This window comes from Artibeus jamaicensis, unplaced genomic scaffold (assembly GCF_021234435.1).
Source record: "Artibeus jamaicensis isolate MK-2021 breed Jamaican fruit bat unplaced genomic scaffold, CSHL_Jam_final contig_704, whole genome shotgun sequence".
NCBI lineage: Eukaryota > Metazoa > Chordata > Mammalia > Chiroptera > Phyllostomidae > Artibeus > Artibeus jamaicensis.
Window position 1 is genome coordinate 56,530 of NW_026521931.1, and position 23,778 is coordinate 80,307.

The 23,778-nt window shown below is 46.8% G+C and overlaps 1 protein-coding gene across 3 annotated transcripts in view; it reads right to left on the bottom strand.

The window, feature by feature from the left end:
* Positions 1-289: 289 nt before the first annotated feature.
* Positions 290-23,778, bottom strand: part of TCAF1 (TRPM8 channel associated factor 1) — a 41,674-nt gene continuing 18,185 nt past the window's right edge. For all 3 annotated transcript variants that reach the window (XM_037163821.2, XM_053671813.1, XM_037163822.2), the window contains exons 2-9: positions 20,243-20,876; positions 10,405-11,399; positions 10,073-10,170; positions 8,826-9,039; positions 8,280-8,519; positions 7,164-7,501; positions 5,443-5,693; positions 290-2,854 (exon numbers count right to left, since the gene is read on the bottom strand). In XM_037163821.2, coding sequence (XP_037019716.2) covers positions 2,845-2,854; positions 5,443-5,693; positions 7,164-7,501; positions 8,280-8,519; positions 8,826-9,039; positions 10,073-10,170; positions 10,405-11,399; positions 20,243-20,862 — 2,766 coding nt within the window. In that variant the 5' untranslated portion in view covers positions 20,863-20,876 and the 3' untranslated portion in view covers positions 290-2,844. The remainder of the gene's footprint in view (positions 2,855-5,442; positions 5,694-7,163; positions 7,502-8,279; positions 8,520-8,825; positions 9,040-10,072; positions 10,171-10,404; positions 11,400-20,242; positions 20,877-23,778) is intronic.

Sequence of the window (23,778 nt, forward strand, 5' to 3'; positions counted from 1 at the left end):
ATAAGGACAAATATTATGTGCACTCATTCACCCAACCAACATGGAAAACCTGCTCAGCAGTAAGCTTTACCACCAGACACACGGTGAGATCAGGGGCAGGCCTTGTTTCCCGGGGAACACCTGCAGAAGCAAGGTGAAGTGTGTTTGAATAGTTGGAGGAAGTACCTGTGGTGAGACCTAGAGTGTGATGGGGAGATCCAATGAGCCTGGACACACCAGGGGGATCCAAACATGTAAGGACCTTAGAAGCCATTTTAAGGTTTTTGGTTGGATGGTGTCTTAGTCGATATGAAGCCACTGAAGGATTTTTATTTGAGTTTATTAAAAATTTTTCCAAGTAATGCATGCACAAGGTAAAAAATTAAATAGTACAGAGAACTTGAAATGAAAAACACAGTTCCCCATCCCACCCTTTCTAGCCCTAGTCCCGTTCCCTAGAGGCAATGCATTTAACAGTTTCTATATTTAGATGTTCTGTTAACTAACTTTCTAACTTTAAATAATATGTTTGAACAATAATTTCTTGGTATATTAACTTTAGACAGTCTTTAATAATACACCATTACAAAAGATAAGAATTTAACTTGCACTATTCTCCTCCTTTCCTTTGCCTATCCTTCCCAAAAGTTTTGATAGATACCATTTTAATATTGTTGGTTTGACTTTTAGCTTTGAACAGCATACCCATCCTCCAGTTCTTATTCCACTAACTGTAGACTTCCTTTTTCATCCCCACTTTAAATGCACAAGTAGTCCTCTTCCTTCCACCTTTCTTCCCACAGCTGGTCCTCAACCTCTTCCTGCTCTCTTTTTCCTTAACTTGTCAGGGTTAATTACTTTCATTTCTGAATAAAACATTAAACCTTTCATGTTTTGTCTATAGGCTGATCAGAACACTAAGTGCCAATAAATAGCATCTACATTACTTTGGCTATGCAAATACTGTTTACTGAGGGCCAAGTAGAAACTAGAACATTTTCTTCCATATACATCCATTGTCAGGCCTGGGGCACTTGAAAGGAAATATACCTACCGCCAATGTCAAATCAAGTCTCTTCTTACATTCCATGAGTATTTTTATTGTCTTTTCATACGTGGACTTACATTTCTTGACATATTTCTGTTTTGTTTTCTGTTGACTAAACAGTGTACCTTCTCCGTATTTTCCAAACCTTCCAGCTTCTCAGTGATACTATCTGTGGCACAGAATTTGTACTCCTCCCAGAGTGCCTGAGACTGTACTCACAGCTGAACTGGGTTGCTCTGCTGGACGGCTGTCACTCTAGAGTGAGATATCCTGCTGGACAAGCGTCACTCTGGAGTGACATATCCTGGGTGAGGTACATCGTCTTCTGGCTTCTATTTCTTCTTCTTTCCTGGTCCTCATCCTCATTTTGCTGGGGAACTTCCACAAGCTACTTCCTCAGTAAGGGTGCAAAGAAGCTAGACTTCCTAAAAACTTGCATGTCAGAAAATACCTGTTTCGACTTGACTGGATAATTTGGCTCGCTATAGAATTCTGGGGATAATTTTTTTTGTAAGATAGGTGAAGACATTGCTCCATTGGCTTCTAGCTTTCAGTGTTGCTAATGAAAAATCTGCTGCCAGTCTATTTCTCATCCCTTTTCAGCTGAGCTAATTACGATGATCTAATTTTATTTTCTCTCTGGGCACTTTTAATATCTTCCTTCTATCCTTAATTCCAAAATTTTACAAGACTATGTCTTGATGCAGGTTCTTTGGGGACCCCCTGGATCTGGAGACTTACTTCTCTGGTTTTCAATCATTTTTTTCCTTCACCTATATTTTTCTGTTTTCTCTTTCAGAAATTTCTAATGGTTAGATATTGATTGTCTGGGTCTCTTTCTTTTCTTCATATTGTCTGCACTTTCTTCTTGCTCTATATCTAGGGAGATACCCTCAACTTATTTTCTAGCCCACCTATGGAGTATTTTTGACAATCTTACTTCACTTTCAAAGGGTTTTCCTGGTTCTCAGAGTTTTTCTTTTCTTTGTAATATCCTATTTTCATCTTACAAATATACCTCAGCTCTCTCTGAAGATACAGCTAGATTTCAAAGTTACTTTTTCCATTTTAACTAAGTTTTCTCCATAATTTATTACAGTTTTTAAATCTCCTAATTCTAATTGGTAGTTCTAATTCTTTTTCTTACATGCTTCTCCCCAGGTCCTCCCTCCCCGCCTGCCCCTTCCCCTCAGTGCTCAATGGCTGGGAATTCGTAGCTGGCTCTTTGCGTCCGAGCATCAATATTAACTGTTGATTTTTATGGGAGTTGGTATAGGTTTCCTCTGCCACTGTACGGTTTGGTGTGTTTTTCCATTAAGTCTCTTCTATGATTGCTAACATTTTGTTACTTGAGTAGGGATTACTTCAACCATCAGAGAATTAGCTGATAGGCTAGGGGGCCACTTATTTCCACAAAAAGAGAAATTTCATTCTGGAGCACCAACTCCTCCCTCTCCCTGGGCAGTTTATTTAATTCCTTTATAGAAACAGCAACAACAACAACAACAACGGCAACAACAGATTATTCACTGATACCGATAACTGACTGCTTGTAATCTATGCACAAGGGACGGGGTTCAATTCTACAACTAGTACAATTCCTTAGCAGATGGATTTTTCAGATGCCCAAGTCTCTCTGGGTTAGGTTGTGAGATCAGCTTATATTCTGTCTGAAAGGTGCCTTCACTCGTTCATTCTTTTTCACTCTTCATCTACTTTCTCTCTTCCAGAAATGTGCCGAGGTCTTCTTCACTCATAATCAAATGCCTTCAGTTTTCTTTGCCGAGCTGTTTCTTTTGCATTTCTTGACTTCAATTTCAGTGGGGCCTGGAGAAGGAGGGGAGGTAAACTTACATGGTCAGTTCATCATCTTAAATTCAAAGTACTGCTAGAAGCTTTTTAACAGGGAGGCGCCATGGACAACTTTACATTTGTAAAACATCCCCAGGGCTATACTGCTGCAAATAGATTAAAGAGGGCAAGAATAGATACAAATATTATTCCAAATGACTGAGGATCTAATTTCCCTTGAGAACAGGCAATGTCTGGGACTTTGGGGGTGGGGGTGCTCAGACACTTGACCAAAATAACCCATTATTCAAATTCCAGTAAGCTAGTAGAATGCTTTCATGGTGCTCTGGAGGGAGTGACTAGAACCTGAATGACCTGCAACCTAAAAGGACTTGAATGACTCTAAAGGGATCATCCCAGCTCTGTCTGCTGGGAAGCCTTCAGGAGCCTACCTCAGATTCTTCCTTTGAACTGGAATTTAGAATAAACAAAGAGGCTTTTGTTCTGCTAAAATTAGATGGGGGGGGGGGTAAGGACAAGCAGCCAAAGTGCTGGCGAGTAGGAACATAAAGGCCCTTCTATTTGCTGGTTGGTTTCTTCATTTACTCATGTATTTGGTTATCCAAAGAACTGTAGTTACTAACACCCCTACTGTAATCAGAGTGCCCAGGTTCAAGTCCCAGTTCTACCCCTTGTCAGCCATGTAGCCTCAGGGACTTCACTTGCCCTCCATAAAATTCAGTCGGCTCAGTGCCTAAAAGGGAGCCGTCAGTTTCCATCTCATAAAATTATTGTGAAGTTTAAATGAAACAGTCTATAAAAAGGAACCTGTCCAATGCTTGGCATGCACTCAACATCCCACTAATTGACAGCAATTATTTTAAAGGTTGAATGAATATTCAACATCTATGTTTGAAGCACCTAGCTGAAAGACATTTATGAAATAAGGGTAAATAATTCTATGATTGAGAAATGGAAGGACAAAAAAATCCAAAGATAAACATTACCTCCGTCAAATCGTATTGTTTCTGCCCTCACCCAATTTCCAATAATGTTGTACTAGAACAACTAAATAAGAAGAATTGAACTGAAAGGGAACTGGCCGGGTGTACACATTAATTGTAGGCCCCCACTCTTGTTGAAACTACAAAGAAATGGGAGCTTCTGGAAACGATTAGAAGAAAATTTAAGAAAATCTTTGAATGTGTTGTAATTAAATGAAATTCAAGTCATCTATATCTAGTTCTCCTGTTCCAAAATAAAGATTTGTAAATGCATGTGAACTTTCTCTGCCCAACTAGTACATGACTCTTGACAGCGGTAGAAATATAGACACCATCACTGAGCCAGATGCCTACCATGTGCTACAGACAAGCACCCTTGTGGAATGGTTCTGGGTTTTCAAGTGACCTCCACTCCTGATTTAATCAAAGAAGGAATTCTCCCTCAACAGTGGAATTGAATGAAGAAACCAAACCCTATGAAGCTTTGAAAACCCTTTGAATTTGGAGCTGTGCCTTTAGATCATCAGGCAGCCTGCCTGGCTCCTTCCAGAGGTGGTGTAGGAAGTATGGGATGGCATACGGGAGATGACACTGCATCTGTAAAGCCACCTAAAAGTGAAGTCTAGCTCTCCAATGGCAGTGAGCGAACTGGATATCAGCAATGGCAGCAGACACTGTCTCTGTACCTACTCACTGCCAGCTACTGTTCTCATCTCACTTAGGGGTACGACAATGTAATCATCACAATAATCCTATGAAACAGATCCTATTTGAGAGATGAGGAAACTGAGTCACAGAGAAGCTAAGGAACTTGCCCAGGGTTGTATAGCTAACAGGTGAAAGAACCAGGATTTGGACACAGGGCAGCAACTGAGAGAGCTCATGATCTTAACCTCTAGGCTGTGGGAAGTAGCTCACTGCCTTGTGAACCAGCATAAAATAAAGCAGCGCCTTAGAGAGCAGGCACTGTGTTCAGAAACCTCTTCAGAACTTCCCATTCGAGTCTCTACGACAGCTCCATGGGGCAGGAATGTTTTATCCTTATCTCGTACATAGAGAAATGGCCGTACTGACACAAAATGACTTTCCTAAGAGCTAACCCTAGCTATTGGCTCCATTGTACCAGGTTGCTTTTCAAGCTCTCGGAAAACTACCCAAGACACAAAATATGAGAGCCATTGGGGAGCTCATGGTAAATTTGTGTTTCAGTTGGGTCCTAAGGTTGGGGTTTCTGGAATAACTCATCAAACATTAAAGCCTCGTGAGCCCTCAGGATGTCAGGACGAGAAGCACTCTCTGTGGTCTACAAGCCGTGATGGTGAACCAAGGGCTGGCACCGACCCGAGGGCCACAGCTCTCAGAACGGGCCCGAACAGGGTCAGGGGGAACTCTGAGAGCTGAGGGCTGAGGAACAAGACTGACACACAGAAGGCCTGTCCCACTGCACTTTCTTACTGTGTTCTCAACCCACTTTCTAGAGAGAACTAGGTTATAAGATAAAGGGGCTGTGAGCCCAGAGGGTGAGGCTAGAGCCCTAAGAGTCAGAGGTCGAGGAATGAATCCCCGTCTCTGCCTACCTCCCAAACCTCTCTACCTGCCACCTTGCTGGGCACTCCTTACATCTGTGTGAGGAGGTACAATTTCATAATATTTTCCTTCCACTCGGGCAGATAGGCCAGGCTGGTAGCCACTTCCTTCTGGATCGGCCAGGCCCAGGCCTCGAAGAAGGGAGCCAGATTCTTCTGCACTTGGTGGGAGAACATCTTCACCCACAGATTCATTTTGTCGACATTGTCTGTGGGCAAGTTGGTCTGGTTCCGGTACTCGGCAAAGAGACGGATGAACGGCTCCCAACCAAAGGCTTCCTGTAGCTGGAAAGAGAAAGAAGGGGCAGGATGAGACATCTGGTCTACCTGAAACCACTCTGATAAATGAACCTAATGCGCCGAGCCCCTTAAACATACTAGTTTCCCAGCTAAGATGGACCCGCTCTCCTGTTTGCTTGCTGGCCTCATGCCCTACTCCCTGACATTCCAATCGTAAGAAGGGCCTCTCAGCCAGCACAGTGCTCAGCACAGAGCAGACACTCCAGAAATGATGGCCGTGGTAATAACTGCAGTGAGTATTGTCAGTATTTACTACCAATGTCATTCTTCGTGTATCTCACTAGACTGTGAAAGTGGTGACAAGACACAACACAAGGACTTAAAATGGGCTGAAGGGAAAAAATTCTCTTATCTTTCATAGTTGTAATGTTAGACCCCAATATTTGGGGAACTCCTAGGCTTATCCTGATATGATCCTCATTAACCATAGGTCTCTGTCATTTTGCAAGGCCACTGAAATGGCCTTTGGGGGAAAAAATGAATCTGGTAGAAGCAGAAGACTATGTATGTCATAGTCTAGGCAGTAAAGATTAAAACATAATTTTAGGCTGTTGGAAATAGGCTGTGTTATGTTGGGTTATGGAGATTCAGCATTAAAGGGGACGTTAGCGGTTCCCTAGAACAGTCTCAGCTTCATTTTATGGATGAGGAACTTCTGTCCCTGGGGTGAAGTGGCCCCAATGACTAGTTTCAGCAGAGTCCCCTGGCAGTGTCACCGTCCTTCCCATGGCCGTGGGAATGCACACGGAGACTCGAGGAGGTGGAAGAACTGGAAGGCAGTGGGCCTGGCCTGTAATTACGTTCCAGGACCCGAGGGGATGACGTTCCAGGCAGTGAGCTGGGAACTAATGCAGGGACTCAGGGAAGAACTGGGGGTCTGAACAACAATGCGAGGAAAGGCAACCTCCACATCCAGGCTGGGGGGCGCCCTGGGTTGCCTGCGAGGTGGGGGAACGGAGGCCCAGCCAAGTCACAGTGAGAAGCTGGTGCACTCATCCGAGGAAAAAGCAGTAGACCCGATCCCCTATTGCGTGTGTGTGCGCGGGGGGCTGGGAGTGCTGTTTGGTTTTAGGTGGCTACTAAACAGCGTAGTTTGGCTTCCGTCTCAGTTCTGTATGGGTCGGGCGCCAGCGAGAGCAACTGTATTCCCAGCACTGCTGCGCCTCTGCCAGGTTTTCACCTTTCTTGGCGCTTTCTGTCTGTCCTCATGCATCTCTCCAAGATCGTGGGGGGAGGGTGGGGTGGGGCCGAGGCAGTGAAGCCCACTTAGGGTCACGCAAAGGGATGCACTGAGAGGCATCATCTAATGGGACCGTCACAGATGGGCTTTGTCAGGGGCTTCTGAGGCTTAGTGTGGGAGACAGGTCTAATGGGTTGCAAGACCGTCACCGAACAATGATGCTCTGGCATCCCACAGAGGGGGGCTCCCATCACCCTCCACTTTTGCCGATCTACCTGTAAGTATGTCTCCAGTGCTGTCCACGCATTCCAGTTCTTCACATGGGGACCCTTGCTCAGGTAGATTCTGACTCTCTTCTCCCGCACAGGGGGCCACAGGGCGATGTTGGCTCGGCTTCGAGGAATGCCCAAGACCGTCTCGTGCACGTAAACACACCACAGGTTGCAGGTGGCCTCGGTGGTGTGCGGCGGGAACTCCCACTCCTGCCGCTGCTGGTTGCGGCCGAGCTCGTGGATGGGGCCCCACAGCCCCTTGGTTCGGATGAGTTTCTCGTTGATGAGCTCCTGCACTGACTCCAGGTGGCACATGATGGGGTAGCCTGCGTGCATCCAGCCTGCGACCCAGAGCAGGGAGGGAGAGAGGGTTAGTGTGCCCCACACACACCTTGCGGAATCCTTCTCTGTGTTCTCTCCCCAAACACACAGTAGCCCCAATGACTTCCAGAGCCCTGTGCTACTCAGAAGGCCAGTCCAAACCCACGCCCTCCTGGGCTTTCCACCTAGTCCTCTCATTCCATAGTAACGATGCCTTCATCCTCACTCTGACCCGAGAGCGTGTGCTTGCTCACGGGAGGCGACACGGCATCGCAGTTGGCTCTTCTGTGACTGTTCACTTGTCTGTGTTTATGCGAGCGCCCTGTCCATGTGGACCTCTGTCATGACGCTCTGTCTCAAAGTGAAGAACTCACTGAGGGTGTTCCCCTCTCATTGTTTAGATGTGGGGTTGCGCACATTGATGTTCCTTTATAGTGATCACCTGTGTCGGCTCGAATGCGGTCTGTGGTTCCTCTAGTTCCATAGGCACCCCCTTCCCCCAGTTTGTTAGGCCTCTTGGCCCACTGGCAAGCCGCCACCAAAGTATCTCCCTCAGTGTCTATCGAGGGTACGCACAATACGTCACTTAACCGTTCCATAATGGTTGGACATTCAGGTAATTTCCTATTTTTTGTGAAAGGAGGTTGCCAAGCTTAGGTTTTTTTTTTTTTAATTCCCCTTGCTAGAACAGCATTTTCGCCCTTGCTGGCTGCCCACCGCACGGCCGTTGAGGGGAAGGCAGCCCCCCCCACCCCGGGGACAGCGTGCACACAGGGCCGCTGGGACCAGGGCACCCACCTACTGAGATCTGCACGTCAGCCACGATCCTCTGCGGCAGCCGCAAGGGGAAGGGCTCGGCCCCCAGCCGAGCCACAGCCTGCATCACCTCGTCCCAGAGGCGGAGCAGCGGCTCAGGGTTGTCCAGGGTGCGGAGGTTGGCGGTTGGCACTGTCAGGATGATGTTGTCCGTCGCCAGCTCTCCCCAGGGGCCTGGATTCTCCTGGACACGCCTCTTCCACTCTGCGTGGGTTGTCTCCCCTGGGGAGAGAGGCCATGGGCTTGAAACGATCTTTTCATTTTTCTTGGGTCAAAACATATAACTTGAACCCCAGGAGAGAAACACCAGGGTTATGAACAACCATGTCTCCCTCTCTACCCTTCATCTGTGATGTCCCCATGGATGTGGTTTGGTCTGTCTCCTTGGCCCCAGAGCTGAATCTGAGGAGGTTTACCTCCCTCCCCGCCTCCAATCTGAATCTCTCTCCTCCTGCACCAAACAGCCCCAGTGGCCTCCTCTCCCGCTGCTCTCCCAGCCCCAGGGTTCACGCCACGGCTCCCACTCACCCAGCTTGTAGCACGGAGCATGCACAGCCCCCTTCACCGTGATGGGCACGGAACCCAGCTTGCTGCTCTGAGGCACGATGATGTAGAGCAGGCCACCCCAGAGGCAGGTGATGGACTTTGTGGGCTTATCCAGGCAGCACCGGTTGATCACCAGGGGACCGCGGAAGAGCTTGCTGGCCCTGGTCAGGTCATCAGTGTGGCAGCCAATCTGCACCTGGAGCAGAGAGATCCCCCCCATGGAGTCACCTCGGAGTGCGTGCCATGAGGTGGGGAGAGGAAGGGTACTGGGCCTCTGACCCCAGCCTTCCTCCCGTCTAACACGCACGTGTGTGTTAAACCTGCATCTGGTGGTATGAACCGAATGCTGTGTAAATATCCCCCTGGGGGATCAAACAGCTCCACCAGGGTGATGCTGACACACTGATGTGAGGGGCACAGGTGTAACCAGAGGCTAATTCTGAGGGTCCCTGAGTGCGTCCATAACAGACAGAAGAATCCCAGCATGCCTGTCCCACGGTGGGGACTCTGGTAATGGGGTGGAGGGCATCCAGCCTTTTGGTGACTCGAGAGGAGACCCAGTGTGGGGCTGTGTGAGCAGCTGGTGTGGTCGAGGGCTGTCATGTCCTCTGATTGCCAAGGTCCCCTTCCTGAGCCAGTGGAGCGACCCCTGTCCTCAGTGAAGTCCTGGGATTTTCGGGGGGTTATGCTAATGGAGTTCCAGGATAGGTGCAGGCACAGGATAGGTCCTGTCACAGCCACTCTCAAGGGAGACAGAGCAATATGGCAACTTAATGGGTGACGAGTGTATGTGTGTGTGTGTGTGTGTGTTTGTGCAAGTGACAGAGCTGAAAGGGCATGGGGCCAACAAGGAACAGTCCTTGGCATCCCAGGATGAAGGCGGAGTCGGAAAGGCCTGTGCCACGGTGGGAGATGTGAATGGGATGGGAAGTAAACTAAGGTTTACTGAACACCACTTCCTGGGGCCCCTTTCCTAGTCCCTACTCCGTGCCCTCAGTGAGACACAAAACTTCAGTGCAAGGAGGTGGTTAGGTCTGAGTCCTGGGCTTGGAATGTATCCGGTCTATACATTTCAGTCAGTCAGTTAGCTGCCTGACTCTTAAATGGGGGTGCAAATACACACCCCAGATTGCCAGTAGGGTTTTTTAATGAGGATCAAGGAAGATGCCTGCTGTGAAGGCCAGAACGTTGGGTTCCCCGTTTCCCGGGGAGAGGGGCGGGGGCCTTACCTTCAGGTCTGCAGAGGCAGCGGCTTCAGGCAGTGAGACCTCTATAATTTGCCTGGAAGGTATGTAGAGCCCGGTGCTCATCCAGCAATACCGGGTGCCTGTCAAAAGCACAGGAGGACAGACGTCACCCTTCCTCCATCTCCACCAGCATCTCCACCGCCCTCCATGAGCTCCGTACATCCTTCCCCCTCCTCGCTGCCCTGACTCCACTCTCGCAATCTTACCTAATACCCCAACCCCTCTCTCCTTAAAAGCGCATAGCAAAGGGTGCACGTGGCCTTGTGGAGGTGACCAGGTCCCCCAATACTGAGCCCCCACCCCTCATTCCATACCTGGGTTGTTGCAGTTGACCTCCACGGTGATAGGAGACTCCAGGGGGCGCAGATAGGGGCTGCTGTATATGTCTTCAATCTCTGGGACCAACAGAGAGAGGTCGCTTCCAGAGTGGGCCAGACCCGTGGCCAGGGACAGCATGGCACCCCTGCAGCAGTCATTGATGACCGGGTTCTCGCGGGTGGCCACGGGGAGCCGGTACCGACTCAGCAGCTTCCGCAGGAGCCGGTGCACGGACATGTAGGCGGGGACCTCCTCCGCGGGGATCTGCAGGAAGGCGGCGCCGTCCGGCCCCAGCTTGGCCAGCCAGCCCTTTTCCACGTTCCCCCTCTTCCTGCCCATTATAACCTGGAACTCGGCCAGGGTGGAGCGGAAGTGGTAGGTCCTGACTCCGGCTTTCGGGGTGCGGAAGGGCCCCGGGTTGAGGCTTTGGCTTGTGATGCTGATGCCGAAGGGGTTGAGGAGGAGGTTCCCGGGGAAGCGAGCCAGCGGGGACACTCCGGGGTTCTTGAAGGCCCACCACCAGGCCTGGGCTGCCACGAACAGTCCGCCGCCTTCGGCTACGAACTCCTGCAGCTCCTTGACGCCCACGTCATTCGTGGGCTCGAAGCAGTAGACACTGGCGTCGCTGGTCAGATGGGGCTCCACGCTGGTGTCTATGCCCCCCACCGCGAGCAGGCCGCTCATTGTCCTCAGTTCCGTCTGCACCACGATCTTGCCTCGGCGGCCAGCGTCCAGCCAGCGCACGGCATTGAGCAGAAAGGGGCCCAGCTTACTCACGGTGAATAAGGCCTTGTGGCCCATCACGACCACGCGGCCCCGGCCATAGCGGGCAGCCGCTATCACACAGCCGTGGTAGGTATCCAACCCCAGGGGAAAGGCTAAAGCCCCGTGCACTAGCAGCTGGGACGGGAAACAATCGGAGTTGCTGATGTCCAGCTCCGAAATCCCGTGCAGAAGCTCCTCTCTGTCTTCGGAGAGATCGTCTTCACAACTGCAAGGGAGACATGTGTTCTCTTAAAGGGGAGACTCGGCATATAGTTCTCAGAACAGCGCCCAGGACATGGCAAGCATCAGCTTTACCACTATTGCCATTTTTAGCTCTTCCAGGAAGCTGGGAGAAGCAAGTGGGCAGGTCTGGCCTCCCCGGGTAAGGAGGGAAGACAGAGGGACTCGGCAGTAGTTCTGCTTATTCTCTGCGTACAAAATCTCCAAAGGAAATCTCCAAGAAAGCCTTGCTGGGTTTATCCAAAACTATCTGTTACATATTCTGAATTTAAGGGTTAAAGGTGCCCTTTACGCATTACATAAAGAACTGAATGGGAAATCATATTTTCATCCGTATAAGGAGTCTTGTTTACAAATGCCATGCAGTTAGTTTTCTGCAAATTAATTCAGTGGACAGCTGAGTCCCTGGTACTATTATAATCAGCATTATGTCAAAATGTGGGTCCCTGAGCTGACTGGCCTCAACTCCAGTGGGGCAGCCGCATTACCTGGACCCAAGATTGACTGTCCCACCTGTATTCCCACTGTGGGAGAAGGAAAACGCCCAGGTGTCCACCCCACTCCTTGCCCGCCCGCAGGAGTGAGGCCTGTCCGAGCTCTACGGCTTTTCTGAGCACCATCTGTCCCTGTCCAAAGTGGGGAGGGAGGCCTGGACGCCCGGTGGGATTACTGGGGTAAGGGGCCCAGTGCCCTCTGTCAGCTGGAGACCCCAGAGCTGGTGGTGCCACTTGAGTTAGGGGAGGCAGTGGCACCTGTAGGCTCAGAAGGCAGCTGTGAGGAAACCCTGAAAAACAGTGAATTTTAGCTTTTGCATTAAAGTCTAGATCTATTTTTAATTATTTTGTGTGGAGTGGGGTAAGTCAAGATTCACTTTTTTTTCTCACAGGGGTTTCGGAACCATCTGTTGAGAAGATTCTCTTTTCCCTGTCAAATTACCTTGGCACGTTTGCCAGAAAAATAACTGAGCATAAAACCGTGGGTCTGTTATTGATCTAGTCTGTTTCATTCATCTGTGTTTATCCTTCTGCCAAAACCACAGTGGTTTGGTTATTTTAGCTTTCTAGTAAATTTCAATATTAGCTTATGTTAGTTCCTTTTATTTGCATATAACTTTAGAATCAATTTTAACGACGCTTGGAATTGAATTGAATCTACGTGTCATTTAGGGAAAAACTGACATCTTAAAAATGCTAAGTGTTCTGATCCACCAACATGGTGTATTTTTCTATTTCTTTAGGTTTTATTAAATTTCTCTCTATAATGTTTTATAGTTTTCAACATACAGGTCTAGTAACATATTTTGTTATATTTGTCCATTAGCATTTCATGATTTTGGGTTGTTTTAATTGATGCTTTATTTTTAATTTCAATTACTATCTTTTGGCTGCTAGTACATAAAAATAGGGTTTTTATATGTTGACCTTGTATTCTGCAATCTCACTCATTATAGTAACTTTTTTGTTTAGTGAAATGATTTTTACATAAATCATGCTTTCTGCAAATAAACATAGTTTTACATCCTAATTTTTCATCTCTATCACTTCTTTTAGTTGCTTTAGTACAATGTTGACTAAAGGCAGTGAGGGCAGATATTCTTGTCTTGTTCTCAATCTTAGGGTGTTTTACCATTAAGTACATTCTCAGCTGTAAGTTTTTCAAAGATGACTCCTAACACAGTGAAGAAGTTCCTCTTTATTTCTACTTCACTGAGATTTTATGACTGGGTATTAAAGTCTGCTGAGTGCTTTGTCTATGTGTGTGCATGGTTTGAATTGTATAGTTCTCTCATTCATTCTGTTAATATGGTGAATTAATTTGATGTTTGAACGTGAAACCAGCTATGCATTCCTAAGATAAGCCCTATTTGGTTGTGATGTATTATCATTTTCATATATCGCTACATTCTACTTACAATATTTAAAAAATTTTTTGCATCTTGTACATTTATGAGAGCTATTGCTCTGTAGTTTTCTTTTCTTACAGTGTTTTTCTCTGGTTTTAGTACCAAAGAAATACTGGCTTAATCAATCAAGTTGCAAGAAATTTCCTCCTCTCCTATTTTCTCGTAGAGTTCAAGTAGGGTTTGTATTATTTGTTCTATGAGTGTTTGATACAATTCATCAGTGATGCTGAGCCTGAAGGTTTCTTGAGGGGTGGGGCATTACATTGTTGTTGATTTTAAATAAAATTTTTCCCTGGCTGGTGTAGCTCAGTGGATTGAGCGTGGGCCTGTGAACCAAAGGGTCACCAGTTTGATTCCCAGTCAGGGCACATGCCTGGGTTGTAGGCCAGGTCCCCAGTGGGGGGTGCATGAGAGGCAACTGCACACTGATGTTTCTCTCTCTTGCTCCCTCCCTTCCCTTCTCTCTAAAAATGAATAAATCTTTAAAAAAAATAAAGTTTTTTATTTAAACAAAATTTTTATTTAAAAAATATAAAGTTTATGATATGGTCCAGAGAGTTCCTATATACCCTTCACCCAGTTTCCCTCGTGTGTGTATAAATAATATAAAATCATAACACTTTTGTCAAAAGTAAGAAGTTAATGCTGGTAAAATACTATTACCAGCAAATTTTACAAATTTTATATAAACTTGTATAGACTTTATACAAATTTTACCAGTTTTTCCACAGATGTTTTCTTAGGATCCAGTCTAGGCTACCACATTGCATTCAGTATTGAAATGTTTTTAATTAAACTCCAACTTATTCAATGTGTCAATTTTAGTAGTTTTCATCTGTCAGGAAAATTTCCCATTTCATCTACGTTGTCTAACTCACTGGCGTAAAACTGTTAAAATATTCCCTTATTAACCTTTTAATGTATGTAGGGCTTGTATTAATATCCCTCATTCCACTCTTGGAACACAGCTGATTGTCCTAACCAGTACAGCTAGAGACTTATCATTTTCATTGCTTTTTTCTACTAACCAACTTTTGGTTTTATTGTTTTCCTGTTTCCTATTTCATTGATTTTTGCTCTCATCTTCATTACCTTCTTCTTCTTCCCACATATTTTGGGTTTAATTTGACTTGATTCTTTTGCTTTTTGATGTGGAAACTTAGGACACTGAGCTTAGAATTTTCATTTCTTTTTTTTAAAGAGTTTATTTATTTATTTTTAGAGGGGAAGGGAAGGAGAGAGGGAGAGAAAGATCAATGTATGGTTGCCTCTCATGTGTCCCTTGCTGGGAACTGGCCTACAACCCAGGCATGTGCCCTGACTGGGAATCAAATTGCGATACTCTGGTTCGCAGGCCCGTGCTCAATCCACTGAGCTACACAATTTTTCACTTTTCTAATGAAAGCATTTACATTTCTCTACTGTATCCTACCAATTTCGACAGGCTGTGTTTTCATTTTTATCCAGTTAAAAATATTTTCTAATTTCCTTTGTAGTTTCTTCTTTGACTTTCAGAGTATTTGTGTTTTCTAACTTACAAATATTTAGGTATTCCAGGGATGTTTATACTGCTGATTTCTAATTGAAAACCATTGCGATCAGGACATACTACACATGATTTAAATCCTTTTAATCTTGCTGAGACATTTTATGGTGTAACATCTGGTCTTGTTTAATGAATAATTTTATGTGCACTTAAAATGAATGTGCATTCTACTCTTGTAATCTTGTTCATAGTCCACACATTCAAAAATTAAAATGGAATTAACAAATATGAGGGAGAACTCACTTTAAACAAAAACAGGACCAAATGAAAAAACAGCCCGAGTAATCCACGTATTTAAAATTTCTATGTTCTATGCTGAGAACAACAAAAAATGACAAAGAGATCTTGACCTTAACTGAGTGAGTTTGCTGTTGGAACCAGTACGGGAATAGTAATCATGAGTGACTCTGAGTGCTCGGTGGGACTGAGCAAATGAGTCCCCACCGAAGGTGTAGGAAACCAGTTCTCCCACTATGGAGAAGGAAGACACCAATATGGAGTGGGCGGAGGAGGAGAATTCTGTCGTTGGGGATTAAAATGGGGGTATCGGTGCAGATTTAGGGTTAAAACACATACATTTCTTGGCTCTGTCTTCCCAGGGGTCCAGAAATGATGGCCCGGCAGCAGTGGGCTCACCCAGATGAACTTGCCGTCTGAACACCACTCACCACTGAAAGGACCAGGCTTCCTGGAGGGCGTGGCTGAGTCCCGGTTTTGGACAGGAAAAGGACAAGGTAAACCTGCAGCACCTTGTGTCAGAAATCAAGTACTAAAAACGGATGGGGTGTGTCAAAGGACTCAGGAGTCAAGCTTAGTGGGGGCATGTTTACTCACCATGGTTGAGGTCACTGGACCTTCAAGAACTATCAACTATGAATGAGTTATAACACTTCTTTTCAAAAACAAAAAAAGAGTCCATGAGTACAGAGTGATATGAAACCCAATGAAATTTAAGCACAACCACAGAACCAACAACAAACGTGAGGCTGGGGAGAGGGTGACTTCCCCTAGAGAGGAGCTTGCCACCAGCCAATTCTGGGAGACACCTACCAGCAGATCTGCCCTCTGCGGGGTGGGTTCCAGGAAAGAGGCATCTGCGTGAGATAGGGGACGAGGGGGCGTGTGTGGGGGAGGTGACACCTGTCTTGGATCTTTAAGCAGGGAGCGCAGCAGCTACCCAAGTGGTGGAGGTAACCACTCTGGTAAATACCATGGCACAGATCACCAATGGAGGATAAAACCACTGGGTGAAAGGCTGTGGCACATGGTATTAATAGTCTCTTGCCACACCACAGACTGAATTAGTGAAATGGGGGAAAGGCACTATTACAACAAAAAAATCTGGCAAACTCCAATTTAGCTAAAATGACCAATTCAAACATCGCCAGTAACAGACAAGCTGACCTCACATCTTCCCATCTGATGTACTGGGATAAGCACAATGTCACCTGTGTAGTATTCTTGCCGAAAATGTTCGAACTGAGTGTTCTCAGGAGAAGACAATTAGACAAATCCAAACAGAGGGGTAATTCCATAAAACAACTGGGCTGGATGCTTCAAAAATGCTAATGTCCTGAAAGATAAGGAAAGCTGGGAACTATTTTGGTTGGCTCCTTTACTGTTTAAAAAGGCATCATGAGGACCACTGGAGACATGTAAATGTGGACACTGGATAGCAGTATTGTATCGATGCGACCTTTTTTGAGTGAGATAATTGTGTTGTGGTTCCGTCACAGAACGCCTTTGTCTTTAGGAGACATGTGCTGAAGCATTCAGGGGGTCTGGAGGTTACTCTCCAATGGCCATGCAAAAGAACCTGGGCGCTTATGTAGTCATGTGACCAAATCTGACCACTGGTGAGTCTGGGTGGAGGGTATGGTTGTCATTATGCTACTCTTGCCACTTTCCCATAAGTGTGAAAAATTTTTAAATAAAGCGCTGGGGAAAACAGTTCAAGATGGCTTTGAAAGAATATTAAACTTGTAATTTCCAAATAGTGAGAAGGGGAAGGAAATTCAAGTAATGGAAAAAACAATTAAAAACAAGCAATAAGAAAGTATAACAGAAAACAATGAGCAAGATGATAGCAGCTAGAACAAACACCGATTTTTTTGATTATATAAATGAATTTTTCCCTTGTAAGTGACAGAGGGTCTTTGAGATAATCAGGCCGATGCTAAAAAAAACAAACCCTTTCAACACTTTTTTAATCCTGATGCCTAAAAAATAAAAGGATCAACAACAACAACTACTACAGAAACAGATGAGATAGGAATAGTAAATACAATGTTAGGCAAACAGAGTTCAGTGTGAAAAATATTAGTTGCAAGAAGGATATTTTATGCTGCCCAAAATGTATAAACCATAAAAAATTCATGTTTTTAGAAACCTAAAATACAGCTCTGAAATATATAAAGTAAATGCTAAATTCATATACAGCATCTGTTTAGAGTGTTAGGCAATTCAGGTTTCACAGGGGGTTTTCCAGCTAAAGTATTTGGGGCCTTTGTGCCCCAATCTCTTCTGTGCATTTCCGACGGCTCTGAGTACGCAGGCGTCACTGAGGACTGAAACCATTATCAATGGAGTAAAGGCTAAAATCGGGACACGGAGCCTCTACTCCAACACTGTCCACTTAAAAGGGAAAGAGAGTTGGAAGGACATCCCAAGGTCACATGGCGCAGTTGCCGGCAGTAGACCCGGGCTCCCTGTTCTAACTGACACATGACGTCCCAGAGCTTTTCCTACGGCGGTCACTCGGGTTTTGCCATTTCTTCTGGGGCTGCTTATTGAAGATGTTTCTGGCTCCTGATGCTCACTAAGATCTCTGGAAATCATTTTCTTGCAATAAGAAATAGTGCCTGGGATATAGGATATACTCCATAAACACTGACTAAATGAATGTACAAATGAACAAATATAGAATTAGGACTCTTAAGAGAAGCCTGAGATTTGGGTTAAATTGAAACAAGAACCTTTTTATCTGAAAGACAGAGTAGACAAAATATTGTGGTTGATTCTCCGGAAATCTCCGTAAAATTGGTTATTTAGTGCTGTGTTAAACCTGGATCAACTATTTTACTGGTGTGTAGTACCTGTTTTGTTAAACGTATAATGAGGGTAAAATGTGGCAGTCAGTCATGACGGTGCTGTCTCAAGTGTGGTGGAGGAAATAGGTAAAAATATCAGTTAAAGTCTCAATACCTAATACAACTGGGACGTCGCCATGATTTGGGGCTAAGCAGTGTAGTGATGAATGACAGTAATTTTCAGTGGTTGGGAATGAAATTCATGACATCACACGCTTACATACCATAGCACAGAGATGTCAAAATAAAGTATTCTTAGGTACTCTGAACATGTTTCTCAATTCATTCAACTCTCACAACCACCGAATGGTTGTCATTATTCACCGCACTTGAGAGATGAGGCTTAGAGAGGTCAGCTGAGGCCCCAGGTTTTAGAGCAAGCCCCAGGCAGACCTGGCAACTCCTGACACACCTGCCTTGTCTAAATCCAGAGTCTGTGCTCTTTCCAGGGCAGTGAAATCCTTCACTAGGATCCTAAGCCCTGCACTGGGGCTGCGAGTAGTTTCAAGACAATGGACCCAGTGTTCATCCACGTGAAACATCGACACCTAATAAAAAAGAAGCTGGGACTCGTTCTGCACCTGGACGAATTGCTCAGGAAACAGGCTCAGGCAGCTTGGGATGCGGAGGCCAGTGTCTAACTGCGGACTAGACGCTTTCCGGGCGGGAAGGTGGGGCGGGGCCTGAGAAGCTCACGTCCTGACGTCTGCGGCTGTTCCCACCAGGCTAAAAGTAGGGCCCACAGCTTGGTTTTTCTTATCATAAAAGTAGTAACTTCTTCTGATAAAATTTGATTCATCTTAATAAGGCCTGTGTGCCCGGCCAGTTGATCAAAGTATCATCCATACATCAAACGGCTGCATGTTTGATATCCGGTCACGGCACATACCTGGGTTGTGGGTTTGATCCCTGGTTGGGGTGCCCAGGAGGCAACCGAACAATGTTTCTCTCTCACATTGATGTTTTTCTCTCCCTTTCTTTCTCTCTAAAATCAATAAGCTTATTTTTTAATTCTTTTGAAAAATAAGACCTAAAAATAAAATTTTAAAAGGTTGAGGGAGAATCCCAAGATCTTGTTTAAACTTTAATTTAGTAAGAAATGTGTGAGCACTGAGATTAAAGGTTGATTTGCACGTAAGTTCAAATGGTTTAAAAATAAATAACAGGACACTCTGGCAGTGATAAAAACACCTTTTAAGGCAACCAGGAGCGAGTGAGGCTGGTAGGATATAGTGCTGTGGCCAGGTCGTACCTTGCCATTCCTCAGGGTCAAGATCATGGGTGAGGTGAAGTTGGATCAACCCGATCAACCACTCTGCCTCTGACTAACTGTCTCTCCTCACTGCACCTGTGAGAACGGGGCTGTGGACTGTTCCAGGAGTCCCGGGCCAAGGAGAGGCCACCACTCATTCATTCCCTCTCTCCCTACTAACCCTGGTATGTCCTCCCTACCCAGTCCTACCTTACTCTGCTCGCCGGTCAGAAAAAAAACTGCTGAGACTTTTAATGTACAATATAGGGCTTGGCCTGGTGCATTTTTTCCACCCCTGGGACGTCCACCTTCTCACCTCTCTCATCCACCCATCCAGTCATCCGTTCAGTACACGTTTACTGAGCACCGACCAACCTGCTCCACGTTCGGTACCGTCGTGGGTGAGGGAGCACTGAGTGAACAGAACAGGCTGGGCAGTGCGGTCAGAGACTTTCAGGGCATCAGTCTCTGTACCTATCACCTGCCTCCTTCATTCTCCTCCATCAGGTGTTCTACTCCCCAGAGATAAAATCCTCTCCTAACTCCTAGGTTTAGCATAAATAGCTCGTGCCGTCTTTTCTGCTGTCTTTACCTCTCACTGCCATTCCAATCCCATCTGGCTGGACATTTCAACCCCTTTGCCACACAGCTCTCTAGACTGCTCCAAGGTCCCCTCTGTTTCCCCTCCTCTCATATTTCAGTTGCGAGCAGCCTTCTGCTGTGAACCTTCCCGAAGCAGTTGTGCCAACTCTGGGATTCAGCAGTGCTTTTTGTTACGCTAGAGGCTGAGGGGCACTAAGAAATTTCTCCCCTCTAGGGGCCCAGTGATCTGGTCTGAGGAGGAGGCAGCAACGGAGACCCTGCCCCTCCTGTGACTCTCGGTATTTTTAAAATCTGGTTGATTTATGGTGAATCCATGTCTGAGGGCCAAATTCTCTTCTGTTAGCCTGGGACTAACCTGCACACAAGAACGGGGTCCGCTTTTTAATCTGGGACCATCCCCTTCCCCCTCCCCAGGGCGGGTGATGAACGCACTCACCTCACTAAGACCGGGATCTTGGGCATCTTCTTAGACACTTTAAAGAAACTCGTGTCTCCTTTGTTGTCAGTGAAGTACACGCCCGCCACACTGGTCACCAGGTTCCCAGGGAACGTGAACAGAACCCTTTCATCGTCGCCTTGGTTGGCCCAATCCCAGGCCTGGCCTCCAATGAGCAAGCCTCCTCCACGTTTCATAAACTTGACCAACTTTTCGGTCATGGTTTCATTGTAGGCGTCAATGCAGTAAACCCCCAAGGAGTCTTCCACTTCCGGCTCAAGCTTCGCCTCCACCCCGGAGCCCTCGAGGATTTTGGCCAGAGGTGCCAGGGACGGGTGTACACCTACAGGAGCCCCAGGGGAGGAACAAAGCCACCCCACTGCATTGAGGAGAAAGGGAGTGAGCTGGGCCTCCACCAAGTAGTCCTCGTGGGCCGCCACCACCAGGCGGCCTCGGCCGTAGGAGGACGCCGCAATGAGGACCTGGCCCATGTCATTCACCATCACTGGGAAGGAGGCCTCTCCAATAAGAAGCAGTTCGCACGGGACGGCATCTTCAGGGAGATCCCAGCTGGTCACTCCTTTCATAAGGGCCTCAAAGGCAGCTGAGGGGGTCGCCATGGCTGGACGGCTGTCTGCAGAGAGGAAGGCAAAGACTCAGCCTAGTGAAGAATGGAAGGGTAAATGAGCAAACAAACCAACAGGCCAAGCAGTTTATTCCTCCACTGGCTGGCACAGTTCTTCCCATTACACAGATGAGGCCGACCTCGTGAACTGACTCAAGACCTCACCAGCGTTGGTAGTGTCTCCAATCTAGGAGACCCCATGACACTCTGTCCTCTTCAACTCTTGGGGTCAAACTAGAAGGGCTCAGTGCTTTTCTGTCACCAAAGGAAACAAACAGAAGTGAAGAATGTATCCCCAAAGAGCTATGTTTAAGCAGTAAGCCCCAGTATCTGTGAATGTGACCTTGTTTGGAAATAGGGTATTTGCAGATGTGATCAAGATGGTCACAGTGGATTTGAGGGGGGCCTAATCCAATGACTGGTGTCCTAAGAAGAGGAAATTTGGACACAGACACAGACAGGGGAGAAGGGGATGAGAAGACAACACAGGGACTGGAGTGACGCATCTATAAGCCAACAGATGCCAAAGATTGCTGACCGACACCAGGAGACAGGAAGAGGCACGGAACCGATTCTCCTCCATGACTTCCAGAAAGAACCAGCCTTGCCGACACCTGAACTGAAAACTCTTAGGCCTCCAGAACTGTGAGAGGTAACATTCTGTTGTTTAAGCCACCCAGTTTCTGGTGACTTGTTCCGGCAGCCCCTCCAAACAGGTACAGTGGTGCAGCCCGCTGCCCCAGCCCCACTAGAACCTTACTCATCTCATCAATCCCAGCTTGGGGAACCCCAGCCTGCAAAGCCTGCATCCTCAGAGAAGGTGCTTTGGCACAGACACAGGCTACATAAGAGGAAAGAAGTCCTCTGTGGCTTGAATCCAGGTGCCGGGCAGCAGAAGGCAACCAGTTATGAAATCCCGGCCAGTTCTTACCTGCACCTGTCCCGGTGGAGGAAGGTGTGTATGTCTGCCGACGTGTACTCACAAAAACCTACCGCTTCTTCACCATGAGCTCCCCGCTTAAGGACACTCTGTAGTCTGACCTCCGCTGTAGGCACTTTGCCGAAACAGTTCCCCAAGGGCAGATGTGTTTGCATACTCGGGACAGCCAGGGACTGTCATCCTCACTGGCCACTCCACTCAGTGGCCCCGGACAATACTGCTTCCTGGGCCCGAGGTTCTCTCATCTCCTCCAACCTTATGACCTGAGCCGACATCATCTGCCATCTCTTGAACCACTTACTTTCTATCCCTCTCTTACTGCTTCTGAAAATGCAGGTATTCCTTATGATTTTATGTCTTCGGTCCTTATGTCTTTTCTATTGCCCTGGTCAGAGCACGTGCTCATTCTCAAGGTTATACAGCACAGTGATTACAAGTTCAGCTCTGGAGTTAGGCTGGCTGGCCCTGAATCTCAGCTTTGCTGTTACTGATACCGAAACCAGGTACCTCACCCCACACGTGGCTCCCTCACTCAGTAAAGAGGGAGGATAGGATCTGCCACGTCAGGTTGTCCTGAGGCCTGAAGGAAATGACACAGGCTCGAGGTCTTTCAATGATTTATTATGTTTATGACCGTTTGATTATTTATGTATGTATATGCAGATATATACACATATCTATGTATATGTGCTTATAGTTATTTTGTCAAATGTAAACTATCTGCATAATAGAGAATTCTTTTTTAAAATTTTTAAAAAAGATTTTATTTATTGATTTTTTAGAGAGAGGGGAGAGGAGAGAGAAACATCAATGTGTGACTGATGCTCACATGGCCCTCATTGGGGACCTGGCCTGCAACCAAGGCATGTGCCCTGACTGAGAACTGAACCAATGACCCTTTGGTTCGCAGACCACGCTCAATCCACTGAGCTATACCAGCCAGGGCCATAATAAAGAATTCTTATAAACGAAAAACCTAAACTAATGTTAGATTTTACACAGACTGGATTAAGCATTTACTGATTCTGATTTTATAGTTTTCACAACTTTGGAGCCAAAATTAATAATAATTGGTATTATATTGAGTTCTTAGGTAGTTCCACAGGCCCCTGCAAAAGCCCTTGGCAAAGGCACGTGCCTTCCCGGCCACGATGGAAAGGCCCCGCTCCTGACGCAGCTGGTGAACCCAAAGCCCCCCCCTGAAAGGGCCACTCCCCGAGGGGTAGCAGTCTCTACAACTGAAGAAGTCTCCCACTTATTCTTTTCCCTCCAAAGGAGCTCCTCGTAGGTAAATGACCTAAGCTTGATGTCCCTGGTTGTTACCGAGGGCAACCTCCACCTCAGAGAACTACAGGGAAAATACAATCAGCAAACAACTGGTTCATAAGAGCTTCTGCCCTTCCTGCTCCTCCCGGTGTCCACAAATAACCAGGACAGCCAGCCACAGAGTCACAGTTGTGTCCCTTCTCCCGCCTGCTCCATTTCCTGTCACTGTCCTCGTTCACAATTTCCAATCACACTGCCTGCCATTAACCTCACTCAGGTCTGCAGTACCAAACTGATCCAGTTTCCCAGTCACCAGTATCTGTTCTCACCTCTATCCTTTTAACACCACCATGGTGTTATGTCCAGAAGAGAACCCCCAGACAACAGGGGACAATGTGAGCCCTGCGTGGAGGGCGGTGGGGGGCGGGGGTGGTGGGAGGCCGCCAGGGCTGGGGGCTCCTTATTTTTCCAGCCTCTCCACAGAACACCTGGCGTCCCTGGACATGCCCTCCTTTCACGTTAGATTCTCTTCCCATCCTCGTCCCTTCCTGCCCCCTCTCCCACATCTTTCTACTGAAGTCCTATCCTCCTGAGAGAAGGTATTTACGGAAGAGGAGATGTATGTGGCCAATTAGTATATGCAAATATGCCCTATCTCACTAGCCAGATGCATAAAAACAATGTATGTTGACCATGTTGTCAAAA